Source organism: Mercenaria mercenaria, chromosome 10, assembly GCF_021730395.1.
Source record: "Mercenaria mercenaria strain notata chromosome 10, MADL_Memer_1, whole genome shotgun sequence".
NCBI lineage: Eukaryota > Metazoa > Mollusca > Bivalvia > Venerida > Veneridae > Mercenaria > Mercenaria mercenaria.
Genome location: NC_069370.1, coordinates 63,588,378 through 63,612,869, shown reverse-complemented (window position 1 = coordinate 63,612,869; position 24,492 = coordinate 63,588,378). Strand labels below are relative to the sequence as shown.

The 24,492-nt window shown below is 34.3% G+C and overlaps 1 protein-coding gene across 1 annotated transcript in view; it reads right to left on the bottom strand.

Annotated features, from left to right (window-relative positions):
- Positions 1-800: 800 nt before the first annotated feature.
- LOC123561400 (serine/threonine-protein kinase SIK3-like) overlaps positions 801-24,492 on the bottom strand; it is a 102,093-nt gene continuing 78,401 nt past the window's right edge. Inside the window, exons 15-16 of the mRNA XM_045353747.2 lie at positions 5,039-17,314; positions 801-5,007 (exon numbers count right to left, since the gene is read on the bottom strand). Of these exons, the coding sequence (XP_045209682.2) occupies positions 16,013-17,314 (1,302 nt within the window). The 3' untranslated portion in view covers positions 801-5,007; positions 5,039-16,012. The remainder of the gene's footprint in view (positions 5,008-5,038; positions 17,315-24,492) is intronic.

The following is a 24,492-nucleotide window of genomic DNA, read 5'->3' as shown; positions in this document are numbered from 1 at the left end:
ATGCAAGACTTATTTAGGTTATAACACACTAAATAGCTGTTGTTCTTTATTCTATATAAAATTGACCTAATTCCAACGACCGCAGCACACATCAGGCCCCATTTTAAATTTCTGTAACCTACATTTTCTTGAATATTGTCAGTACTAACTAAAAATCAAAAGAAAAGTGGGGTCATGTTTGATGCAAGAAAAATAATTTCAGTCAAACACACAAACTGCAAAATCAGCCAAACAATGAGACCCCAAATTATACTGGTGGTGTATGATCTACGTTTCCATGAAAAATTTTGTAATGTTGTTGTTTCATTATGAAAATGCTACCTGCATGTCAAGCATAGATCTGTCATGTGATTTTAGCAAAATAATTGCAAAGAAAATAAGGAAAATAGCTCTACAGAGCAAAAAAACTGAGGACTATTTGTATCCGCCATTATGCGACTACCATTTTTTCGCGCCATTTTTCTTTTTAGTGTCTGTATGCCTAAAGCGTCGTTTGCTGGAACCATACCTCACAAATGCCGAAGTCTTTTGTTCCGTTGTTATAGAATGTCTTCCGATGAATCAAAAAGAGTATGAGAAACCTATAATTCAAATGTAGTAGAATCTGACTGTCATGTATTACTGTGTGGTGGGAGAGATAATAAACGCACGAGGTATTTTGAACCCACTGCGATGAGGGGCAGGTAAATGGATGTCAGAAGCCTATACCTCTGAGCCATGAAGCCCCCGTCCTTGATATAATATGACACTAATGTAACAAATGGTCACAGTATGATATATAGTACAATAAAAAGAAACAGTGATTTTTTAAATTCTTTTATTTTTTGAGCCAGTCAAAAATTCATTAAAACAAAAACATCTATCACACATTAATGCATCACCAGGCAACAATACGTTACCTTGGTAACAAAGTCACAAAATTCACACTTTGGTCTTGGGTCACACACAGAATATGAGACAACAAAATCTTCAACATACTTCCATCTCATTGCAAAAACTACAGTATTTGTTGCTTTATCTATTATATACAGATGCCAATATGAAAATGTTTGCTACTTCAAATAAATGCTCTAATATTACTTATGTATCACATACGATATACATAAAAGTACTTAAAAATTCTAAACAAAACTTCACTAACATTCTGGTGTATCCATCTTAAATTTAAGACAATTTGCCTTCTTCCCAATGCATTTTTAATAAAATTTTCATAACGCTGGAGCATCTAACACTAAATAAATTATGGTAATTTAATACCATTTAAATTAGAGCTTGTGATTTCATACATTTATGTGTATGTATATGTGTAGTGAATCTCTGTATACATAATAATGACTGATAAATATTTTGGAGTCATTTACTACAGGTAAATCAAACTATGCACTTTTTACATCTAGGCATATCAGAAGCATGTTGACTGCTGCAGTGTCGATTGAGCAAAGCATTAAATTTGTCAGTGATCAGTAATTTGAAAAGAAAAATATGTAAAGATCAACTCAAGAAATATCTTTGACATTGTAACATATTCTGTAGTGAAATTTATCTCCAAACAGACAGTTTTTTCATAATTGAAACCATAGAATATTTTGAACCAAAGAATATACTGCAGACTAGTATATGCATGATTGTGTTATCCTGCATTGCGAGTAATACAGATAAATTACTTTTCCATAGTATTGAAATTAAATGGTGTTAAAATACCAGCCAAAGAAATGTCACAATCTAGCTGCTTCCAGCATAGGACTGCATAAGACAAGTTGAAATCAGAACAAAAAGACAATCTGTGAAGTTAGCTGACAAAAGGCAGCTTAATACAGATGGCCACTAGGGCAGGTTCAACTTAACAGAATGAAACACTACACGTATACCTTTATATTAGTATGAAATTGCAACTTCTCTATATTAATACAGAAAACCTGAAAATATGGGAAACCTGAATATATGTACTTGGGACAATATGGCATCAGAAAATATAAAGCAACTGAGATAAATAAAGTCAATTTCTCAGACACTACATAATTTATCAACAACATTCTTTCCTTCCTCAGCATGTATGGAGAACCTCAAAAGGAAATATCCATACTATCCCACAGACTGTCTCCAACAGACTGAATTTACTGAAAGACAAAAAATAACACAGGAACCAACAGCAGACACTAATACATAACAATGTGAGAAGGAAGGATTTGTACATGTAAAATATATTTTTAAAAAAACATTTGTCTTTGACCCGATTCCAATTTTTTATATTCCGAAAGTAAAACAACAAATATGTATTTCATCTTTACCATACAGATGTTCATAGCCTGTTCATACAGTTGTTCTTACGTTAAAAATGTATATCACATGACCAGACAAACTTCCAACTTGACATTTACTGAATACCGGAGAATATACCGGAGACTGGGTAATTTCTGAATCATTTTTATTTTGCAATTTGATAGTAAGCAGACAGAAATTCACTTTTCTGAGCTGTTTATTCTCCTGGAAATAATCAAGCATTTAAAGTAGTAATACATGTTTTGAAATCTGTGACCATTAACGAAAATACAACCATCAAGATCCTACTCAGTGTATGGTGGATATACAAATTAGTCAAGATGTCAAACAAGACTGTCCTGAAGGCCTGACATGTATAGTTAGACCTAGTTCTTAACTCACATAACCTAATATCATACTGGCCTTAGATTTCATTGAAATAAACATTCCAACCATGTTGTATGTAAATAAGCAGGTTATTAACCAAGTTTTTTCCAATGATTTCATGCAGTTAACTTTTTTTTTTTTGTAAGTAACCAAGTTATAAATTTATCCAAGATCTTAAAGAGACAAACATTCTGACAAAGTTTTAGAAAGACCACTTACAAATATTGGCCTCCTCAGAGTATTTACAAAGTTTTTCTGCAATCTGACCTAGAGACCTAGTTTTTGACCATTAAGTTTAATAAATGTGACCTCTCTTCTAACATACTTTTGCTCTGTTTTGACCTAGTGACCTATTTTAAAACCTCAAGTAATCCAGTTTAGCTAAAATATGTTTACAATGTACTCCAGTTCACATATGAGCTGCGCCATGAGAAATCAACAGTGGGTTTGCGACCAGCATGGATTCAGACCAGCCTGCGCATCAGCGCAGTATGGTCAGGATCCATGCTGTTCGCTTTCAAAGCCTATTGCAATTAGAGAAACTGTTAGCGAACAGCATGGATCCTGACCATGCTGGTCGCAAACCCACTATGTTGGTTTTCTCATGGCGCGCCTTATATATCATTTAGCCCAGTTTCACTTTTCCTAATCATTCAAGTTAATTTTAGAAAAATAAACAAAATTCATTAGAAATGGTAAATTTGAAAGCTCTCATTACAACACACATAAATAACATTCACACTTTCAGCAATATATATAATATCTATATAAGAGATAATATATTAGATTTATACTTTAAAAAATCCAAATCATTAAGAATTATCACAAATAAGTCAACATATAATACAAAAGCACCATTAGAAAAAATAATTAGTGATAAAAATGTTGGCAGATCAAGTTATTAGAAGAATTACTGTCACACAAGCACTTAACCTTTAGCCTACTAAATTTTTAAAATGGACTTTACCATCATTCAATTTGGGCAATACCATTTACTATTCGAAGGGATGCTCACTGAAAAGTTACTGATTAAATAGCAAACAGTGTAGATCATGATCAGTCTGCACGTATGATCCTGGTCTGTGCTGCTCGCAGAGGCAGAATCAGGCTAAAGGTTAAAATCACAGGTACATAGTTTATGCAAGGAATTTATCACTTTGCATTTAGAAGATTTACCATCTACACCCCAAAGTTGGCCCCAACCAACCCCTTTTACCAACAGCTTATTTGTGTGTATACAGTACAACCTGTATTCAGCATCCAGCCAAGGTAGCAACATAATCAAGCTCCTTAATGGCTAGTGGCTGCTTATGACAAGCTAAAATAAGAACATTAGAGCATTCTGGTAGTAATCTGACTGACTGCCTAAGGTAAGTGGCTGCTTAATTCAAGTGGTTGCTGAAGGAGGTTCTACTGTATTCTGATTTATTTATTTTTTATACTTTTGTGCATCCTGGACAATGCTATATTGTATGATAATATGCATGTTTATTTTGAATAACAAAAACAAAGGCTGATGTAATGCTCATCTACTTACAGGGAAAAAAAAACAGTGCTACAATAATCATTTGATATGCTATTTTACATGTAACACATATTAAATGAGCCGCGCCATCAGAAAACCAACACAGTGGCTTTGCGGCCAGCATGGAACCAGACCAGCCTGCATATCCGCGTAGTCTGTTCAGGATCCATGCTGTTCGCTAATAGTTTCTCTAATTGCAATAGGCTCTGAAAGCGAACAGCATGGATCCATGCTGGTCACAAAGCCACTATGTTGGTTTTCTCATGATACGGCTCAAATATGATATAATGTAACATAAACACGGTGTTTTAATAAATTTAAATGCAGTATCACATGGAATAGGAAAATTGTTCCATGGGAAGTGTAACAAAACCTGTCTGTGATTTAAACAAGCTTCTGCTATACATTATTTTTAAACTAAAACACTTTCCTGAATATCTTTAAAATGCCAATAGCTTTGACAGAATATTACACATTTAAAAGGGTGCATTGCTAAAAGATTTCCTCGTGGTGTAAGGCTATCAAAAAATAACAAAATAAGAATTTGGAGACAACTAGCTAGAACACTTACAGAATGTACTATCCTCACCTTTCACTAAAATATTGCATCATTATTGGCTTAAATATAGAAAACATACAGAAACTGTGTATGTAGAGCTGCAATCATAATTAAGGTTACATAATTATAGTAACAGCTATTTCTTACAAAAACTTCCAGTATTTTTATTAAAAGTATGTGAACCAACACATTTATTAGCATGTATTATTTCAAACCTTACATACAGTGTTTATATATGCAAACATTTATTTTATGTCTACAGAAATACTGTAAAGTACTTGATGTAGAAATACTGTAAAGTACTTGACAATGTATTTTTAAATATGAAATTTGGACATAAAATATCTTTAATTCCCTGGAGGAATTATAATTTATTATATTCATCAGTTTAGCTTGCATAGGTGAATGCTATACATTTTCCTAGATCAAAAGACTTAATAGTACTGGCTGTTTGCAATGCTCAATAGATAGCCTAAAAATGACCACTATAGACAGTTGACCGTGATATTCAGATTCTAGATGTACAGTAATTTTACAGGAAATTCTAATGTGTGGACCATAAGTTGACTTTACTAAGCATTGTGATGGTATATACAGGTGACCACTTATACAATAGCATATTGTAAAGAATGGTCAAGCACTATGTATAAATGAGTACACAGACATATTCTTGTGTTGGGAGCAGCCTTACTAAGCAAGAGTAGTATGTTTAACTAAGCCTCGGTCAACAGCTATAATAGTGTGTGTAGAGACCAATATCAAAATGAAGCCTTGCTATTGGTCAATTTCCAATATGTTCTCAGATGCTAGAGATATGTAACTGTAACCCTCCACTTCAGTTAAAATGAATCCTCTCCATTAATGGCAAGCTGACCGACAAACATTCAAATATTCATCATTGTGCTATGAATTGTCCCCTTGTCTGTTGCCCAGGCTTTACAACTATAAACCATTTATACTTTACTGGCTATAAATCCATAAAATAAAATACTTTAGTATTGATTCGTAAGTTTCATATTAATCTGTCTTTGTTCCTTTTGAATTTTACCATTTTAGTTGCAGAAGTCAATTAAAACATAAATCCCATTAACATTTTGACATAAAGTTATCCCTCTTTCTTCATGCTCCCTAAATTATCTTAGAATGAAATGCTACCTGTCCGTAGTCATCAACTTCACATAAGCCTACAGTTTGAGCCAATTAATTTGTAACTTATAGGTTTTCTTGTGAAATGTTACAATATTTTTCAAGAAAATCAAAATTTAATTCATATGAAAATGTTGCTTTTCTGCTTACCAAGATATTCAGATTTTTTTATAACAATCTATTAACAAACAAGAGTCAAAGTTGAATCTTAAAACAAAAGTTTCAAAAATGGCTTATATTTAATCTTAAAACAAAAGTTTCAAAAATGACTTATATTTAATCTTAAAACAAAAGTTTCAAAAATGGCTTATATTTAATCTTAAAACAAAAGTTTCAAAAATGGCTTATATTTAATCTTAAAACAAAAGTTTCAAAAATGGCTTATATTTACAATGGAAAATATCTCATAAAATATGTTTCTTTTTACAATAGACTCAAAACTAATCAAAATATTTTGAAATTTTGCAAGTTGCCATTATCACCCTCAGAGTTCCATAGACTAATGCACATCACCACTGGTATTGTCTTATATTTAAAGCAAAATAAAAAAAAACTAGAGATGCTTTTGAGAAAAGCACATATCTCCCACAACTGCCCAATGAAAAATGACTAGTTTCTCTGGATGGTCTAGACGAATGGATCCAATCAGTAATTCAAGGGCCATAATTCAAAAGGCCCTAAGCAGATTTGGCTAATTATCGAACGTGGCCAAGTTCTTATGGTCAAACACATTTTGTTCAAGTTTGGTGAAGATCCCATGAGAAATGTTCGACTTAGAGTGCGGACAAGCTTTGTGACAGACAGACACACAGACAGACTGGAGTAAATCAATATGTCTCCCACACCACTGTGTGGTGGGAGACGTAATAAAACCTTGTTACTACAAGTGATTAAACAGTATCTAAAATTTATTCTCAGTGTGACAAAAACTCCAATATTTGCTTTATAACAAAATAATGAATTTCCCTGTCTGGCTGCTTGTTGTCTAAATTAGGGCAATGCCCAAGTTGGAATATCTAAGTCAAACAAATACAAAATTTACCTTAATCACTAATCACACATACATGAAAATGTGGAGAAAATCTGTCAAATAATACTTGACTTGCATATTGCATTATTATTATTATACATTCTTAGATTCTTAGGTGAGAACTGAATTTCACAAAAACTACATCTTCAGTTGCACAGTAAAAAGATTCCAGTCACATGTAAAGATAGTTTGTGTCAATATATTTAGTTGAATTGGTATAAAAAGCTGAAGTTATACAAATGTATGTAAATTTCCCTACTTTCACAGTATAGAAAAACTCCTAGAAATCATTAACTCTGTGAGCATTGTTCAAGACAGCTGGCATTTTGGTAGAAATGGCTTACTAACAGCTCTTAAAAAGATTTGCCAAGGTGAGAGGTATATAACAAGTGATTGGATCACAAGAAACTGGTCGACTTCAGTCATATGAGCCTTGCCATGAGAAAACCAACATAGTGGGTATGCGACCAGCATGGATCCAGACCAGCCTGCGCATCCGCGCAGTCTGGTCAGGCTCCATGCTGTTCGCTTTTAAAGCCTATTGGAATTGGAGAAACTATTAGCGAACAGCATGGATCCTGACCAGACTGCGCGGATGCACAGGCTGGTCTGGATCCATGCTGGTCGCATACCCACTATGTTGGTTTTCCCATGGCACGGCTCATATATATATTTACCAGTACAAATTAGTATTAAAATGTAAAACAGTTATCATTAACAATGACAATGAATACAGCATCTTTTACAATCATATTGCATATAAATGTCAGCATCTGATTTGGTTACAGTATCACTCTTAAGGTACATGTGTACATCGAGCGCAATGTTTTTCTATGATGTAGAATTCAATCAAATCTTGATTTTTAAAACTTTGAGACAGGGTTATGTGTTTGATTTTTTGCTAGGCTGATTTGAAAAATTTGACTTCAAGCAAATTTTTATAGGTCTATGGAAAAATCACGATATTGGTAACATTTTTGCAAAAAGAACATTGCCTACAAGGTAGATTTAAAGAAACTTCTCACAGCTGTAAATTAATATATCATCTATTACATGGTAAAAAAAAAATGAATAGGTCTGTGAGCTTACTTTTGAGATATTTGCAAATAATCTTTGAAATTTTTACCTGATTTTAAAACATTAGTTAGAACCAATATCACATGTAAACATTTTACTAACACATTTCATCTTTAGAATGGTAGTGATGTTGCCATTTCAATAAATTCACAAACTGTCAATATTTTGTAGAATGTTTTTTGATTCTGCATGCAGGGTCCAATTTTCGTATATGTTGCTAATTTGTAATGCCAACTTTTTAAAAGGGCCTTACTAACCAAGGATAGATACTGGATTGTAACTGTCACCACTGATGCAAACCAACAACAACACACCAACAGTCTGATGTGTGCCATGGTTGCACATCTACAATACACAAACCATTTTTACCTGTAAAAAAATCACAGCAGGCAGGGCTACTAAATACTAGACTTGCTAAACTACCACCAGATCTCTTTAGTTGAATCATTTGTGAGTAGACATATTAAAAGGTACTACTGTGTTAAATTCTCTTTATTACTTTTTTTTTATTGTAAGAAAAACTTATTTCAGTAAAGATTAAACATATTTCAAAACACATTTCAAAAATATCAAAATGGTGTATAATGTGGAAAAAGAACAAGAGGACCATGATGGTCCTGAATCGCTCACCTCTTCCCACATGATCCAGTTTTGAGTATGACGTCGTTTTTTCTATTATTTGACATAGTGACCTAGTTTTTGAGCTCATGTGACCCAGTTTTGAACTTGACCTAGATATTATCAAGATAAAAATTATGACCAATTTTCATGAAGATCCATTGAAAAATATGGTCTCTAGAGAGGTTACAAGGTTTTTCTATTATTTTTATTGACCTAGTTTTTTAAGGCACGTGACCCAGTTTCAAACTTGACCTAGATATCATCAAGGTGAACATTCTGACCAATTTTCATGAAGATCCATTCAATGGTATGGCCTCTAGAGAGGTCACAAGGTTTTTCTATTTCAAGACCTACTGACCTAGTTTTTGATCGCAGTTGACCCAGTTTCAAACTTGACCTAGATATCATCAAGATAAACATTCAGACCAACTTTCATACAGATCCCATGAAAAATATAGCCTCTAGAGAGGTCACAACGTTTTTTCATTATTTGACCTACTGACCTATTTTTTGAAGGCACGTGACCCACTTTCGAACTTGATCTAGATATCATCAAGATGAACATTCTGACTAATTTTTATGGAGATCCATTCACAAGTATGGCCTCTAGAGAGGTCACAAGGTTTTTCTATTTTTAGACCTACTGACCTAGTTTTTGACCGCACATGACCCTGTTTCGAACTTGACCTAGATTTCATCAAGATGAACATTCAGACCAACTTTCATGAAGATCCGTTGAAAAATATGGCCTTTAGAGAGGTCCAAGGTTTTTCTATTATTTGACCTACTGACCTAGTTTTTGACCGCATGTGACCCACTTTCGAACTTGACCTAGATATCATCAAGATGAACATTCAGACCAACTTTCATACAGATCCCATGGAAAATATGGCCTCTAGAGAGGTCACAAGGTTTTTCTATTATTTGACCTACTGACCTAGTTTTTGACAGCACGTGACCCAGTTTCGAACTCGACCTAGATATCATCAAGATGAACATTCAGACCAACTTTCATACAGATCCCATGAAAAATATGGCCTTTAGAGAGGTCACAAGGTTTTTCTATTATTTGACCTACTGACCTAGATTTTGACGGCACATGACCCAGTTTCGAACTTAACCTAGGTATCATCAAGGTGAACGTTCTGACCAATTTTCATTAAGATCTTGTGAAATATATGGCCTCTAGAAAGGTCACAAGGTTTTTCTATTTTTAGACCTACTGACCTAGTTTTTGACTGCACGTGACCCAGTTTCGAACTTGACCTAGATATCATCAAGATTAACATTCAGACCAACTTTCATACAGATCCCATGAAAAATATGGCCTTCAGAGAGGTCACAATGATTTTCTATTATTTGACCTACTGACCTAGTTTTTGAAGGCACGTGACCCAGTTTCGAACTTGACCTAGTTATTATCACGGTGAACGTTCTGACCAATTTTCATGAAGATCTTGTGAAATATATGGCCTCTAGAGAGGTCACAAGGTTTTTCTATTTTTAGACCTACTGACCTAGTTTTTGATGGCACGTGACCCAGTTTCGAACTTGACCTAGATATCATCAAGGTGAACATTCTGACCAACTTTCATAAAGATCCCATGAAAAATGTGACCTCTAGAGTGGTCACAAGCAAAAGTTAACGGACGCACGGACGGACGACGGACACCGCGCGATCACAAAAGCTCACCTTGTCACTTTGTGACAGGTGAGCTAAAAAAAAGAACCCGAGTACATGCTCTTTCACCAGACTACTCTTAAAAGATAGATTATCTACTTGTTACAAATAACATGTTTATCCATAATTCATTTGTTTTTACTTCTTTTAAGGAATTTCCAAACTTTAACTTCAAAGTTAATATATATATATTTCATTATTAGCAGTCCCACAAGACATTACATTTTGCAAATGGGGCATTAATAAAGGCCGTAAAAAATGTTTCCCCAACAGTTTTTTGTTAAATACAAATTATAAATTTAACAATTACAGCATGATCAATGTGCTAGTATTCACTTATAACTAACATTAACATAGACTTTTTTAAAATTAAATATGGAAGTGGTGGGTGGGGGGTGGGGGGGGGGGTATTTATTAGAGGCAAGACATAGATTAGGGAATATACAGTATTCTAGTTCTCCTAGATTTTGATGGTTGAATGCAAAACTGTCTAAACTCATATCAAATACTGGAAATTCAACAACTTTGTGGTCGACACTTAAGATATTATTTCTCGGAAAAGCCTTTAGCACACTATATAATTTGGAAGAAATTCAAAGCAAATAATTGTCAAAATAAAGATCATTATAACCAAAGCAATGACTTATAATAAGAAAAGTATCTTATTCAGTGACGTGTTTAAGATGTGTATTTTTATCCTATTGATAGAGGTGAATGCTTCTGATGTAGAAGAAGGACAACTCTGTATCGTAGATCGATGAAGGACCTCAATAAAGGAATGTTTACATGAACTTGCATCTTGGCCCACGATATCTTATCAGTATTTCTTTTAATTCTTGAAAATTCAAACAAAATTATTCAATTGCAGACTTCTGTTGGGTTCAATACTTTTTTATACCTACCTGAAAGTAATACTGATCAAAGATGGTCAACAAGACTATATATTGACCACACATGATATTATTAAAAGTGAGAAAATGAATCAGATATTTTGGATCAGTATCATCACTAGATTGCTTTCTTGTAAATATCTAAAAGTGCAGCCTTTCAGATTGATCTAATGAGTATGGTTCAGCAGGATGTATTACTTGATAACAAGCAGCCATTGAATAAAGAATAACACTAAAAAATTTTAAATTAAAATAGATTTTGTTGAAGCACCCATCTTTTTAAATACTTTGTTTTCATAATATTTACTGTAATGTCCTAAACTACAAACTGCATTTCATGCATTTAGATATCACTGATAAAATGCCCTATTTCTGAAAACAAACAAACAAACAAACACAAAAATCCAAGACATCTGTATCAATATTGAAACTGACAAAGACATTATAATTATGGTATATTTTCCCCACCAAGTTATAATTACTGATGTAGCACTCTGAATAATATGATTTCATTTTGAGGAAAAAGATTATGCCAGAAATATCTCAATTTTACAGTTATTCTTCATAATCAAGTAAAACTTATTACAAACTGTTTAAACCTACACAGCATACCCCTTAAAATAAGGCTATAAATAGTACCAATGTCAACTAGAGCTGTCCGTAAAACAGCACGCTCAACTTTTCTCAGTTATGGATATATATATTATTTCTCCTGGGGCCGTATTCATAAAGCATCTTAAGTATAAGTATAAGAAATTGATTATTTACTTAAGTATTACTTAGGTTAGAAATTTATTTTACTTAAGGATATTTGTTATTCATAAAACAACTTAATAAGTAATTCTTGTTTTTTATTGTGGACGAAAACATTAAAACAAGAGGACCACGATGGTCCTGAATCGCTCACCTCTTCCCACATGACCCAGTTTTGAGTATGACTTCGTTTTTTCTATTATTTGACATAGTGACCTAGTTTTTGAGCTCATGTGACCCAGTTTTGAACTTGACCTAGATATTATCAAGATACAAATTCTGACCAATTTTCATGAAGATCCATTGAAAAATATGGTCTCTAGAGAGGTCACAAGGTTTTTCTATTATTTGACCTATTGACCTAGTTTTCGAAGATACTTTACCTAGATATCATCAAGGTGAACATTCTCACAAATTTTCATGAAGATCTCGTGAAAAATATAGCCTTTAGAGAGGTCACAAGGTTTTTCTATTTTTATATCTACTGGCCTAGTTTTTGATCGCACGTGACCCAGTTTTGAAACTGACCTAGATATCATCAAGGTGAACATTCAGATCAATTTTCATGAAGATCCATTGAAAAATATGGCCTCTAGAGAGGTCAAAAGATTTCAATAATTTTAGACCTACTGACCTAGTTTTTGACCGCAGTTGACCCAGTTTCAAACTTGACCAAGATATCATCAAGATGAACATTCAGATCAACTTTCATACAGATCCCATGAAAAGTATGGCCTCTAGAGAGGTCACAAGGTTTTTTTATTATTTGACCTACTGACCTAGTTTTTTAAGGCACATGACCCAGTTTCAAACTTGACCTAGATATCATCAAGGTGAACACTCTGACCAATTTTCATGAAGATCGATTCAAGGGTATGGCCTCTAGAGAGGTCACAAGGTTTTTCTATTATTTGACCTACTGACCTAGTTTTTGATCGCAGTTGACCCAGTTTCAAACTTGACCTATATATCATCAAGATTAACATTCAGACCAACTTTCATACAGATCCCATGAAAAATATGGCCTCCAGAGAGGTCACAACGTTTTTTCATTATTTGACCTACTGACCTACTTTTTGAAGGCACGTGACCCACTTTCGAACTTGACCTACATATCATCAAGATGAACATTCTGACCAATTTTTATGGAGATCCATTCATCAGTATGGCCTCTAGAGAGGTCACAAGGTTTTTCTTATTTTAGACCTACTGACCTAGTTTTTGACCGCACATGACCCTGTTTCGAACTTGACCTAGATATCATCAAGATGAACATTCAGACCAACTTTCATACAGATCCCATGAAAAATATGGCCTTTGGAGAGGTCACAATGTTTTTCTATTATTTGACCTACTGACCTAGTTTTTGATGGCACGTGACCCACTTTCGAAACTGACCTAGATATCATCAAGATGAACATTCTGACCAATTTTCATACAGATCCCATGAAAAATATGGCCTCTAGAGAGGTCACAAGGTTTTTCTATTATTTGACCTACTGACCTAGTTTTTGACGGCACGTGACCCACTTTCAAACTTGACCTTAATATCATCAAGGTGAACATTCTGACCAATTTTCATGAAGATCTCATGAAATATATGGCCTCTAGAGAGGTCACAAGGATTTTCTATTTTTAGATCTACTGACCTAGTTTTTGAAGGCACGTGACCCAGTTTCGAACTTGATCTAGATATCATCAAGGTGAACGTTCTGACCAATTTTCATGAAGATCTTGTGTAATATATGGCCTCTAGAGAGGTCACAAGGTTTTTCTATTTTTAGACCTATTGACCGAGTTTTTGATGGCATGTGACCCAGTTTCGAACTTGACCTAGATATCATCAAGATGAACTTTCTGACCAATTTTCATGAAGATTTTGTGAAATATATGGCCTCTAGAGAGGTCACAAGGTTTTTCTATTTTTAGACCTACTGACCTAGTTTTTGATGGCATGTGACCCACTTTCGAACTTGACCTAGATATCATCAAGATGAACATTCTGACCAACTTTCATAAAGATCCCACAAAAAATGTGACCTCTAGAGTGGTCACAAGCAAAAGTTTACGGACGGACGGACTAACGCACGGACGGACGGACGACGGACGCTGCGTGATCACAAAAGCTCACCTTGTCACTATGTGACAGGTGAGCTAAAAACAACATTAATTTCAGACAGATACAACATGCACAATTATGTTTAAAGTGCTTTTATCTGAAAACAACACTTTAATCGTACTCACCACGCTATTTTATTTTCTGACTTAAGTCATTTCTTACGTATCTTAAGTTTTAGCTGTTTTATGACTAGAACTTAAGTTTTTACTTAGACTTAAGTTGAAATAACCACAAATTTAAGTAAAATCTTAAACTTAAGTCAAAACTTATACTTAAGATGCTTTATGAATACGGCCCCTGGTGTAGATTTCGATAGTAAATAACTATTTTAAGTTTCAAATCAAAAGCTTTTATAGTAACAGAGATATTTGACTTTATCAAAAACTCTAACCAATGGCGATACGATGCCAGGGCGAATGCAACAGCTCTACTTTTTCTTTAGAAAGTCGAGCTTAAAAACTAATAAGTCTACAAATAGAAGCAGACAGGCATGGCTCCAAGTGCACATCAAAATCTCAAATTTTTAAAAACTTTTAGATATGTCTATATAACACCAAAGATCACACATGCATAAAGCTGATATTGTATGTGCATACTATAACATACAGCTAAATTCCTTCTTTATCACATGATGTTAATAAATTTCATGATTAACACATTTTATAGGTTTTCCACATACTTTATTATATTATATGTATTTCTATATACTGCCCAAAATGTGCTTAACCTTCTTGTTTATTTGTTTCTTTACGTTTTACATACAACTTTTGTGCTTACTTATAGAAAATTTTTATCAAATTTTGATGAAACTAAAATAAATCTGATGATATTCATTTAAACGTGACATTAAGCAATCAAATCTTCAAATCTATATCTCCTTCCTGTCATACTATTGCAACAATTCTTTATCTATTAACAGTGACAAACGGCGATGATGAAATATTTGAGCCGCGTCATGAGAAAGCCAAAACGGTGCATTTGCGACCAGCATGGATCCAGACCAGCCTGCACATCTGCGCAGTCTGGTCAGGATCCATGCTGTTGGCTAATGGTTTCTCTAATTACAATAGGTGTTAAAAGCCAACAGCATGGATCCTGACCAGTCTGTGCAGGCTGGTCTGGATCCATGCTGGTTGCAAATGCACTATGTTGATTTTCTCATGAAGCGGCTCATTTATTAAATGATTCCGGTGATTTAGCCCCAGCAGTGTCTTTTTTGCCCCTAGCAGTGTCTTTAATGCCAATGCATTATTTTTCTAGCATGTACATTGGAAGATACAGGCTTAAATTGCATGTTTATAATAAATAGGCCCTATAACATTGACCCTTGGCCTGCCGACTTTGGTCATACTACTGATTTTGGATCTATTATAGTGCCAATATGAAAACACAAGTTAATTAACATCATATCAATTCTGTCAATTCTAAGGTTGTTTAATTTTTCTTTGTGTTAAATGTTAATATAACTGTAATATTTAGTCAGATAACCTGTGATGAATGACTAGCATGACTCTTTGATTTCATCCATGCAAGTAAGATTATCTAATTGTTGTGTTTCATTTAACAGGGTCATGTAATGAATCTATTGACTGTTGCCTTGACAGATCTTGTATCTATGGAAATGCTATAATGAAAACATACATAACAGCAAAAATTTGTTTTTAAAGTTTTTCTTCTAAATATTAATGCACTATAGATATCACTAAATGTTCACAGAATTTTTTCTGAACATTCCTCGAGTGTACTGAAATTACATTCAACTCGTCAAGTCTATACCTAAAAATACCAGCTCAAAATTAAGATCTTGTGTTTAAACATGATTTAAGAAACAAAAATGTGTGCAATGCAAAAGAGGAAATGCTTAACTGAAGAAAAGATATGCATTATAAAAATCTATGAAGAAAAAGCTTTATACACCTAATAAAAAGAGATAGATAATAATTTAAATATACATCAGAAAACACCTCATATATTAATGCCTGCAAGGAGTTCTTGACATAGTTGCTGATAACAACCTCTGTCTCCCGAGATTCGTCGCACTTGTAGTCTACTTGCATCTACCCCTTCACATACTTCCACTTCCATTGAAACGTCTGAATTTGCCAGCTGAAACCTGTTTTCTGAGCACTTATATGCTATCTGGGGGCCACTTTGTTCTAATATTTTCCTGATATCATTCAAAATATCCTCTACTGACCGTTTTGATGAGACATTCACATATGAACCAACTTTTGTCAATTCACACTCCCCACCCAATTGTAAAGATGGAGCAGAGCCATTAAAATCTGTTCTTCCAGGTGATTGGCTATTGCCTGAAGTTATCAGCCAATCACTGGCTGCTTTTTCATACATTCCCTCACTACTTATCTCCCAGCTTTTTGGAGATGTAGGTTGCGAATGTCGAGCACTAAACTTTCCTGTATAATTGCTGAAACTGCCTACATTAGGTAAATTAGCCGCGTTTTGAATACTCTGAAGTCTTTGTAAATACAGTTGCTGTTGATGAGTCAGCCAGTTCACATTTGAGGAGGTATAATAAAGATCTTGAGTAATTCCAGAAACTTTTGTCTCCGGTGGAATGTCTGCAAGGTTTGAGTGAACAGGGCTACCGTATGGTAACCTGTAGTTGTAATTGAAGGGTAAACTTGTGGGTACATTCGATGGTGAACTTGGTGACACTGTTGCACTGTCAGAATTGTCTCCTTTTTCCGATTCGGAGTCACCATCTGAGGTGACAGCAGTAACGTGACCTTGTGTGTCTGTTATACTTATCTGAGGTTTACTTTTGTAAGCCTTCTGATTCGTAGCAGTGGAATCTGCATTGTCACCATTTTCTTGCACTAACATGTCTTCTTCACTTTCCGATTGTGAACTCTTGTCCAAATCTAGAGAATCCTCTTTAATTATTTGTAAATTCTGAAAATTTGGAGGAGGACTACTCCGATGATGTCCCTGTGGGATATTCTGTAACAGATTTGGAAAAGACTGAGGCGGACTTTCAGACCCTTGTTGGCCTAGACTAGCTAAATTTGGGGGACTACTCCTGCGGAATGTTGGCGAACCAGCACCCCTGATCTGTTGAGTCAGATGGAGTCTCTGTAAATGCTGATATAGGTTGGCACTACTTTGTGAGTCAGGGCTAGATGGACTACGATGCTGAAAGACGGGAGATGCTGGTGTGACCGGCGGGGACGGAATACGTGAAGCTGACATGCTTGCTGGACGACGATGCAACAAATGGTGTTCAGTTCCACTAATTACTTGCTTCTGGAAAATAAAGAAAAAAACAATTGCAAGATTTAGTACATTTATAAATGTTTTGGTGCCTTTTCTCTTTTTTTTCATGAAAAAATTAACTTTAGATTTTGATAATATTCAACTTCTTAAAATTCCCAATGCCTGCAAAATAAATGTATAATTCATTCTCTACACTAAAAAGGAAAAAAACTGACATGTAAGCCACTGTCTCCAGCTCAAACTTGAAATAATATAGCATAGAACTGATGTCATTCATTGCAAAATTCTTATCACTACAGTTTTAATTTAGCCATTATATACTGAGATAGTCTGATAAACTAAAGAATGACTTTTCAGAAATATTCTGACAGAATTTTTTTTTAAATCAATTTAAAACAGTTTTAAAAAACATTTGAAGAGAAAAACTTTAAAATGGCAATGGTTTACATCAAGCTGCAAATTGCAACTTTGCTGATAAGATTTTACAGTAAAATGAAAGATACTGTATGCCTGGGAAATGCTCATCTCAAACAGACTACTGCTTGCATGGAGACAACTTTAGCCAAGAGCAGATGATACAAATAAATTAATCCTTCACACAAGTTTAAGATTTAAATTTACTCTTTCCCAAAGGTGTACAAAAAGGGAAATCCTTAGTTTGATGTTGCCTGTCAACAGTAACAAATAAATGAACAGTTAACTCATGACTCATTGGACCATAATGGATCAATCTTTTGTTCTTCTATCATTAAAATAATTACCATTCTCCAAAACACAACAAATACATACTCTACACTTGTCTACAGCAAAATATTTCATTGAAATTGTCTTATTAGGTATTTTTGTCAATAAACCAACATTATTGCTTTGTTTCTTTCGGTTTTAGAGTCACACTGACAAATTAATAAGTGATGTGGTAACTTTTCCAGCTTTTTAATAGTGGTGGGGGAAGACCCTAGGTGCCCCGTTGAACACTGTTTCAGGCATGGGCAGGGACCTATGTAGAAATACTGATCTTTCATAAGCTTGCTGGATCCCTTAAATGAAGAAGCCTACATTCCAGACAAAGATTCGAACACACATTACTGGGGGGCAAGTGATTCAAAGTCAGTGACCTTAACCGCTCTGCCATGGAGGCACCTAGAGCTAGTGATGATATAAGTGCAAATACTGTGTCAACAAAATAGAACAAAGAAACATTTTGCTGTAAACAATTATGAGCATTTCCCAGGTGTAACATTATATCACACTGTGCAGGTTAATAACCCTACATTATTTCTAAGACAGAATTCTTCAGGAAAGGTATAAAGTAAAACGCTTTGAGAAAATATCAAGAAAAGAAGATTCCTAAAATAGGAATAGAAATACTTCTTTCTCTCAGCACAAAGTAACTCAATTTCAACTTAAGTTATTGAGAAAATAATTACATCTTAGATGCAACTTCAAAAATTCTCCAACCACATTCCATGTTTCAGTTTTTAATGGCAGCCATTATGAATTGAAACAGTAGCAAAAGCTCCTGACACTACACAGCCAGTAAAAAAGAGATGGCAGTTTTATTGAATACTGAAGAATGAGAGAAAATGTCGTTTAAAGGTTAAAGACATCTAAGAAATTCTACAGACATCATTTACAGTCTTGCGAATTTATTTTTTACAAACAGACTCTGAAAAGGAAGAAGTTACAGCAGTCTCCTGTCCTCTACCTAGAAATTTAGTTCAAATCTCTAAATGATAATTTTCAAGCTTGAAAATTAATTCATCAGCTAAAATTATTAATGAAGTCTCTGATCCCAACTTTACAGTTACAGAGAATATGGAAAAGTCCTCTTGTAAGTATGAATACTACTGCCATGCTACTACAGTTAAACCTGCCTCAGTGGCTACCTGTATTAAACAGTCACTTGCCTTAAACTGCCAGTCAGGTGATTTCTGCATTTTATTTTTTGCTCTAATTTCTACCTGCCTTAAACAGCCTCATCGTGTTGCTTCCTAGGCATGCTGTTTAATACAGGTCTGACAGTATTCTATCACATGCAAGCACTTATATAAATACTATTATTTTCTATATATTGTATATCCAAAATCCATACATGAATAAAACATATCTTAACACAGCATTTCATATCATGAATGTTGCATTCTTTTAACATGTACTTCATTATTCTACAAAATTATCAACTTGCGAACTGGAATTAAAGTAGTCAAAGATCTAAGTAGAGAGCCTGACCTTTAACCTATTCCTTTACGAATGCCAAAATCACAAGAAAATGCTAGTAAGGACAAAATATACTGCCAAAATGTAATACAGTATACGTCTAATCAAATTCACATATTTAAGCAAAAATATACACAGCATTTTTCGCTTTTTGTATATTCTGTAGGAGATTTAGACCAATTTCATACGAGTTAGATCCTGTTATAATTGTTTGGTTATTGATTTTTCTGAAATTTTATTACTACCCACCTCCAATATGAAAATATTCAAATAGTTGAATTTCTTTTTATTTCAATATACGTTCTAGATATACATTTGCATTTGACAGAAATCATATTATTTCAACAATCTGAACAAATAGGCAAGTGCGTAGCTTCTGTATTCATTTATTGTCAATCCATCTTCACTGGCAAAGGGCGGTAATAACAATGTTTCAAACCTGTATTTCTAATGAATTTCTGTTAAATGCATGGATGTTAACGCAAGTCTTTCATAAATATAATATAGGTTGTTTTTTTTTTTTTCTGTTGGATTTAACATTGCACCGACACATGATAGGTCATATGGCGACTTTCCAGCTTTAATGGTGGAGGAAGACCCCGGGTGCCGCTCTGTGCATTATTTCATCAAGAGCGGGCACCTGGGTAGAACCACCGACCTTCCGTTAGCAAACTGGATGGCTTCCTCACATGAAGAATTCAATGCCCCGAGTAGTAGGTCTAAAATTTATAAATTCCAGTGAAAATCTAACTTTTATGTTCAGTTAAGGTAGTTCTGCACATATGAAAAACCAAAAATAATGGCACAACATCATTTAATATTCAGATAACGTTAAATAAAGTCTAGACTCAGCATATAGAAATGAAAATCATTTTATGTATTTTTAAATGGCAACCTGTGTGTAAATTTGTTAATACTGCAATATGGTATTAAATTATTTGACATGTTAAATTATTCCAAAAATGTCTTAAAATCAGCTTGAAATGTGCAGATCTCTTTAGTCATGGGGAATTACATCAAAAATCACCATACTACTGATAATATGTTTATTTAAAGGTGTGTGCTAGAATTCCTGTATACATAAGAGATGTGTGAAATCATCAAAAAAACAAAAATATGCAATTAAAGTCATAGGTCACCAGTATTGAAAAATTTATCTGCCCTTGAAAACAACATTTTTTGGGGAAAATTCCACATAGATGATTGTCCTTCAATATCCAAAGTTTGAAGGAATTCTTTAACTGGGAAAAATTTCGCCAATCTCAGAATTCTAGCATACACCTTTAAGCCTGTGGGAAGTTTCATTTAAATCTACATTTCAGAAAAAAAAAAATCATCAAAATGTTATCAATACTGTTATTTTCCCAAAGACTCCTACTGTGAAAACTTGTGTTAGGTCAACATTTTTTAAATAAGCCAAGCAAAAAATCAAGCACATGACCCCATCTCTTTTCTTTGCCAAATTTTCTAAGTATATTCTAAAGTTTTGAAAAATCAGGTTTTAATCAATTCTACATTGTACAAAAGATGCAGAACTATCTTAAGTGAACACAAATAAGTGAATAAATGATCAGATGTTAACGCTTCAAACAAATGCTTTCACTGCCCCCTAATCTGATTAACTACCTTTCACCTTTACCCTGCTAAATTTCTAAAATGGTCTGGTCCATCATTCCATCTGTCCAGTGCCATTTATTACTTGCAGGGGTGTTCAGGCTGATCTTGGTCTGCACTGGTCACAAAGGCAGAATCACTTGCTGCCAGCAACATAATTATAACTTCCTCATGATTCATAAATCCAAGACAAAATGCAAGTACTTTTCAAGGAATTTTCTTTATATTTTCAAGGACAACTTTTCTTGAACCACAAGCAGAAACCTCAGTTCCACTGTGATCAACTACTTCCAAAACACTGTCATACTAGAAATTGCAGTTTGTGTAAATTATGACCAAATTCTGTCTATTTTTTACCACTATTGGTGCATACAAAATATAATTGAGCCGCGCCATGAGAAAACCAACATAGTGGTTTTGCAACCAGCATGGATCCAGACCAGCCTGCGCATCTGCACAGTCAGATCAGGATCCATGTTGTTCGCTTTCAAAGCCTACTGCAATTAGAGAAACTGTTAGAAAACAGTATGGATCCTGACCAGACTGTGTGGATGTGCAGGCTGGTCTGGATCCATGCTGGTCGCAAAGCCACTATGTTGGTTTTCTCGTGGAGCGGCTCAATTATGTTTTTACAAATAAATTATATTCTTTCAAAGAATCTTCATTCTTTTCTATTTCTTTTTTGTTTTAATCAATTCTTCTTAGAAAACAAGTTCTCATTTTTCATGGAGTTTTGAGTAAAATTCAAGCACTTTTCAAATTCAAGCATATTTTCAGGGTTTTTAGAGATTTTATCATTTCAAAGGAGTTTTCACAAAGCAGCAGTGTATTCAAGGACTTCTCAAGGATTGTGCAAACCCTGTTCCAAACAAAAAATACTTTCTTACAACAACCATATTACTTTTTCACCCTTTTCCAATCCTTTTCAAAATGTATAAAATAATACATTATCATAATGCAACATTTTATGCTAAACCATATTTGAATTTAATGCTACATTTTTTTACTATGTTATTTCTATTTCAGTTACAAGTTTGATGGATGTCGTAGAGAAACCCATTACTAGAAAACTCAAAGCAAGCATGCAGCAAAAGTCACCTGGAGTACTATTTCTAAGAAAATAAAAGTGCTACTATACTTTGACAACTTCTCCTGTAATAAAACAAAAATTGCAAAGCTTGTCTCACACAATTTTCTATGCTTTACAGACTAAGGAAATATTTGCAGGGTTTCAACACTTCTATAATCCAAAAACTTTCCAAGCCTAGCTTGTCATTTATATAAATCATTTCTGATCAGAGGACTCTAAAATCCTAACAGAATTAAACAATATGAGCTGCGCCATAAGAAAACCAACATAGAGCATTTGTGACCAGCATGCATCTGCGCAGTCTGGTCAGGATCCTTGCTGTTCGCTAACAGTTTCTCTAATTGCAATTGGCTTTGAAACTTCAAAGCAAACAGCATAGATCCTGACCAGACTGCGTGGATGTGCAGGCAGGTCTGGATCCATGCTGGTCGCAAACGCATTATGTTGGTGTTCTCATGGCACGGCTCAATTAAGTGGATACACTACAAGCTAAATACTTGAATGCATCAACATAATTTTTTGAAAGGTATGACATATTTTCTGTAATCAAAGTGAAGAAGCCTAAATTTTCAGCTTCACTCATATATACTGTAATCAAAATGTGAAAAAGCTTTTATTCATTCAAGGTTATACAAATTTTCTTTGAGTAAAATGTAGATGCCTGCATTTTTGCAAGCTTTTCTAGGAATAAGATCTTCTTTAATATGAGTAAAGAAAGTTGCATTCTCATAAGATTTCCTAAATTATTTCAAGCTTCCATGAAAATGTTGTTCAATTAAAGTGCCTGCTTTTTTTGAGCCTCTTTAAAAATTTCTAAATCTAAAATCTGGATTTTAGCCTCCACAAAATGTGCTATAATCAAATTGTTGTAAATTTTATGAAAATGAAGTAGCTTGTATCCTTCAAGATTACTTAAAACAAGAGAGCCATGATGATTCTAGATCACTCACCTGAGTATCACAGTTTGCCTGAACAGTTTTGGTCATGCAAGGAAATTATTACATGTGAAATTATTTTGAAATATGGCCAGTGTTTTCTGACAGGTTCCCACTAATTACAGGCGGGGTAGGGGGGGGGGGGGGGGGGGGGGAAAGGAGGTAGGGAAATGATGTGGATACTAAGAGGCCATATTCAAGAAAACAAGAAACTGAAGTAAAACATTGTTTCTGTATGTACATGTATGTGTGTTGCGGGCTTGCAATAACATCAAGAGTTTGAAATAATTTGGGCCAGCAGTTTTAGAAGAGTTTCTATATCCCATTTAGTGAAAACTAGCCCTACACTTGTTGACCATGTTTTTTAAAGAAACAGACTAATTTGAAAGAATTTGTTAGAGTCACTTAAGAAACATTGCTGTGAAATTATTTTGAAATTTGGCCAACAGTTTTAGAGGAGATTTTCAAATTTTCTAATCAGCCATATTGGAAAAAAGCCCTCTCCCTGGTAGTCGTGGTTTTCCATGAAACAGAGTAATCTGAAGAAATCAAGCAGGGGGTCATCCATTCTGCTCAGGTGAGCTAAAAATCCCAAATCTCCAAACTGCTCCTTATCTCAACAGCCGTTTTAAGAAGTTCATGCAAAAAAAAAAAATCATGTAGCTCTTAAAATATTGAGGAAGCCTTTTTTTGACCAACTTGTCAAAGTTGTCTTTCTTCAAAGTGTGGAAACCCTATTCAGAACAAAGCACAAAGAACAAAAACAAGCAGACTATATGCTATAGGGTTTCTACACAAGAGCTTCACAGGAGACAGCACGCTCGACTATTTCGACGCTGGATAGTGAAACTGGGCACATCTGAGGAAACTGGAGCTGTCAGTGGAGTGACTCCAATGGTGGATGAAGATATTGCACAATAGCCTGAGTCTGTGTAAAAAATATTAAGTAATAAGAGAGGTAAAGATAAACTTTGTATCAAAACACTATATAAGTATATTCTAAGCAAAAAGGGGGCATAATTCATTAAATATTGGTGCAAGAGTTATGCATCTTGTGTCATATGATGTGGATGACAATGTGGAACAACTACTTCAAGTTTGAATCAAATATGCATTTCATAATAACTGAGATATAGTGAAAATGCATCAAAATTAACCTTAAATTCTAAGTAAAAGAGGGATTAATTCATGAAAACATTGTGTCAGAGTTATGCACTTTGTGTCATATGATGTGGAAGATGATGTTGAACAACTATTTTAAGTTTGAATCAAATCAATTCAGTAACAACAGAGATAGAGTGAAAGTGCATCAAAACTTTAACCTGAAATTCTAAGTAAAAAGGGGGAATAAT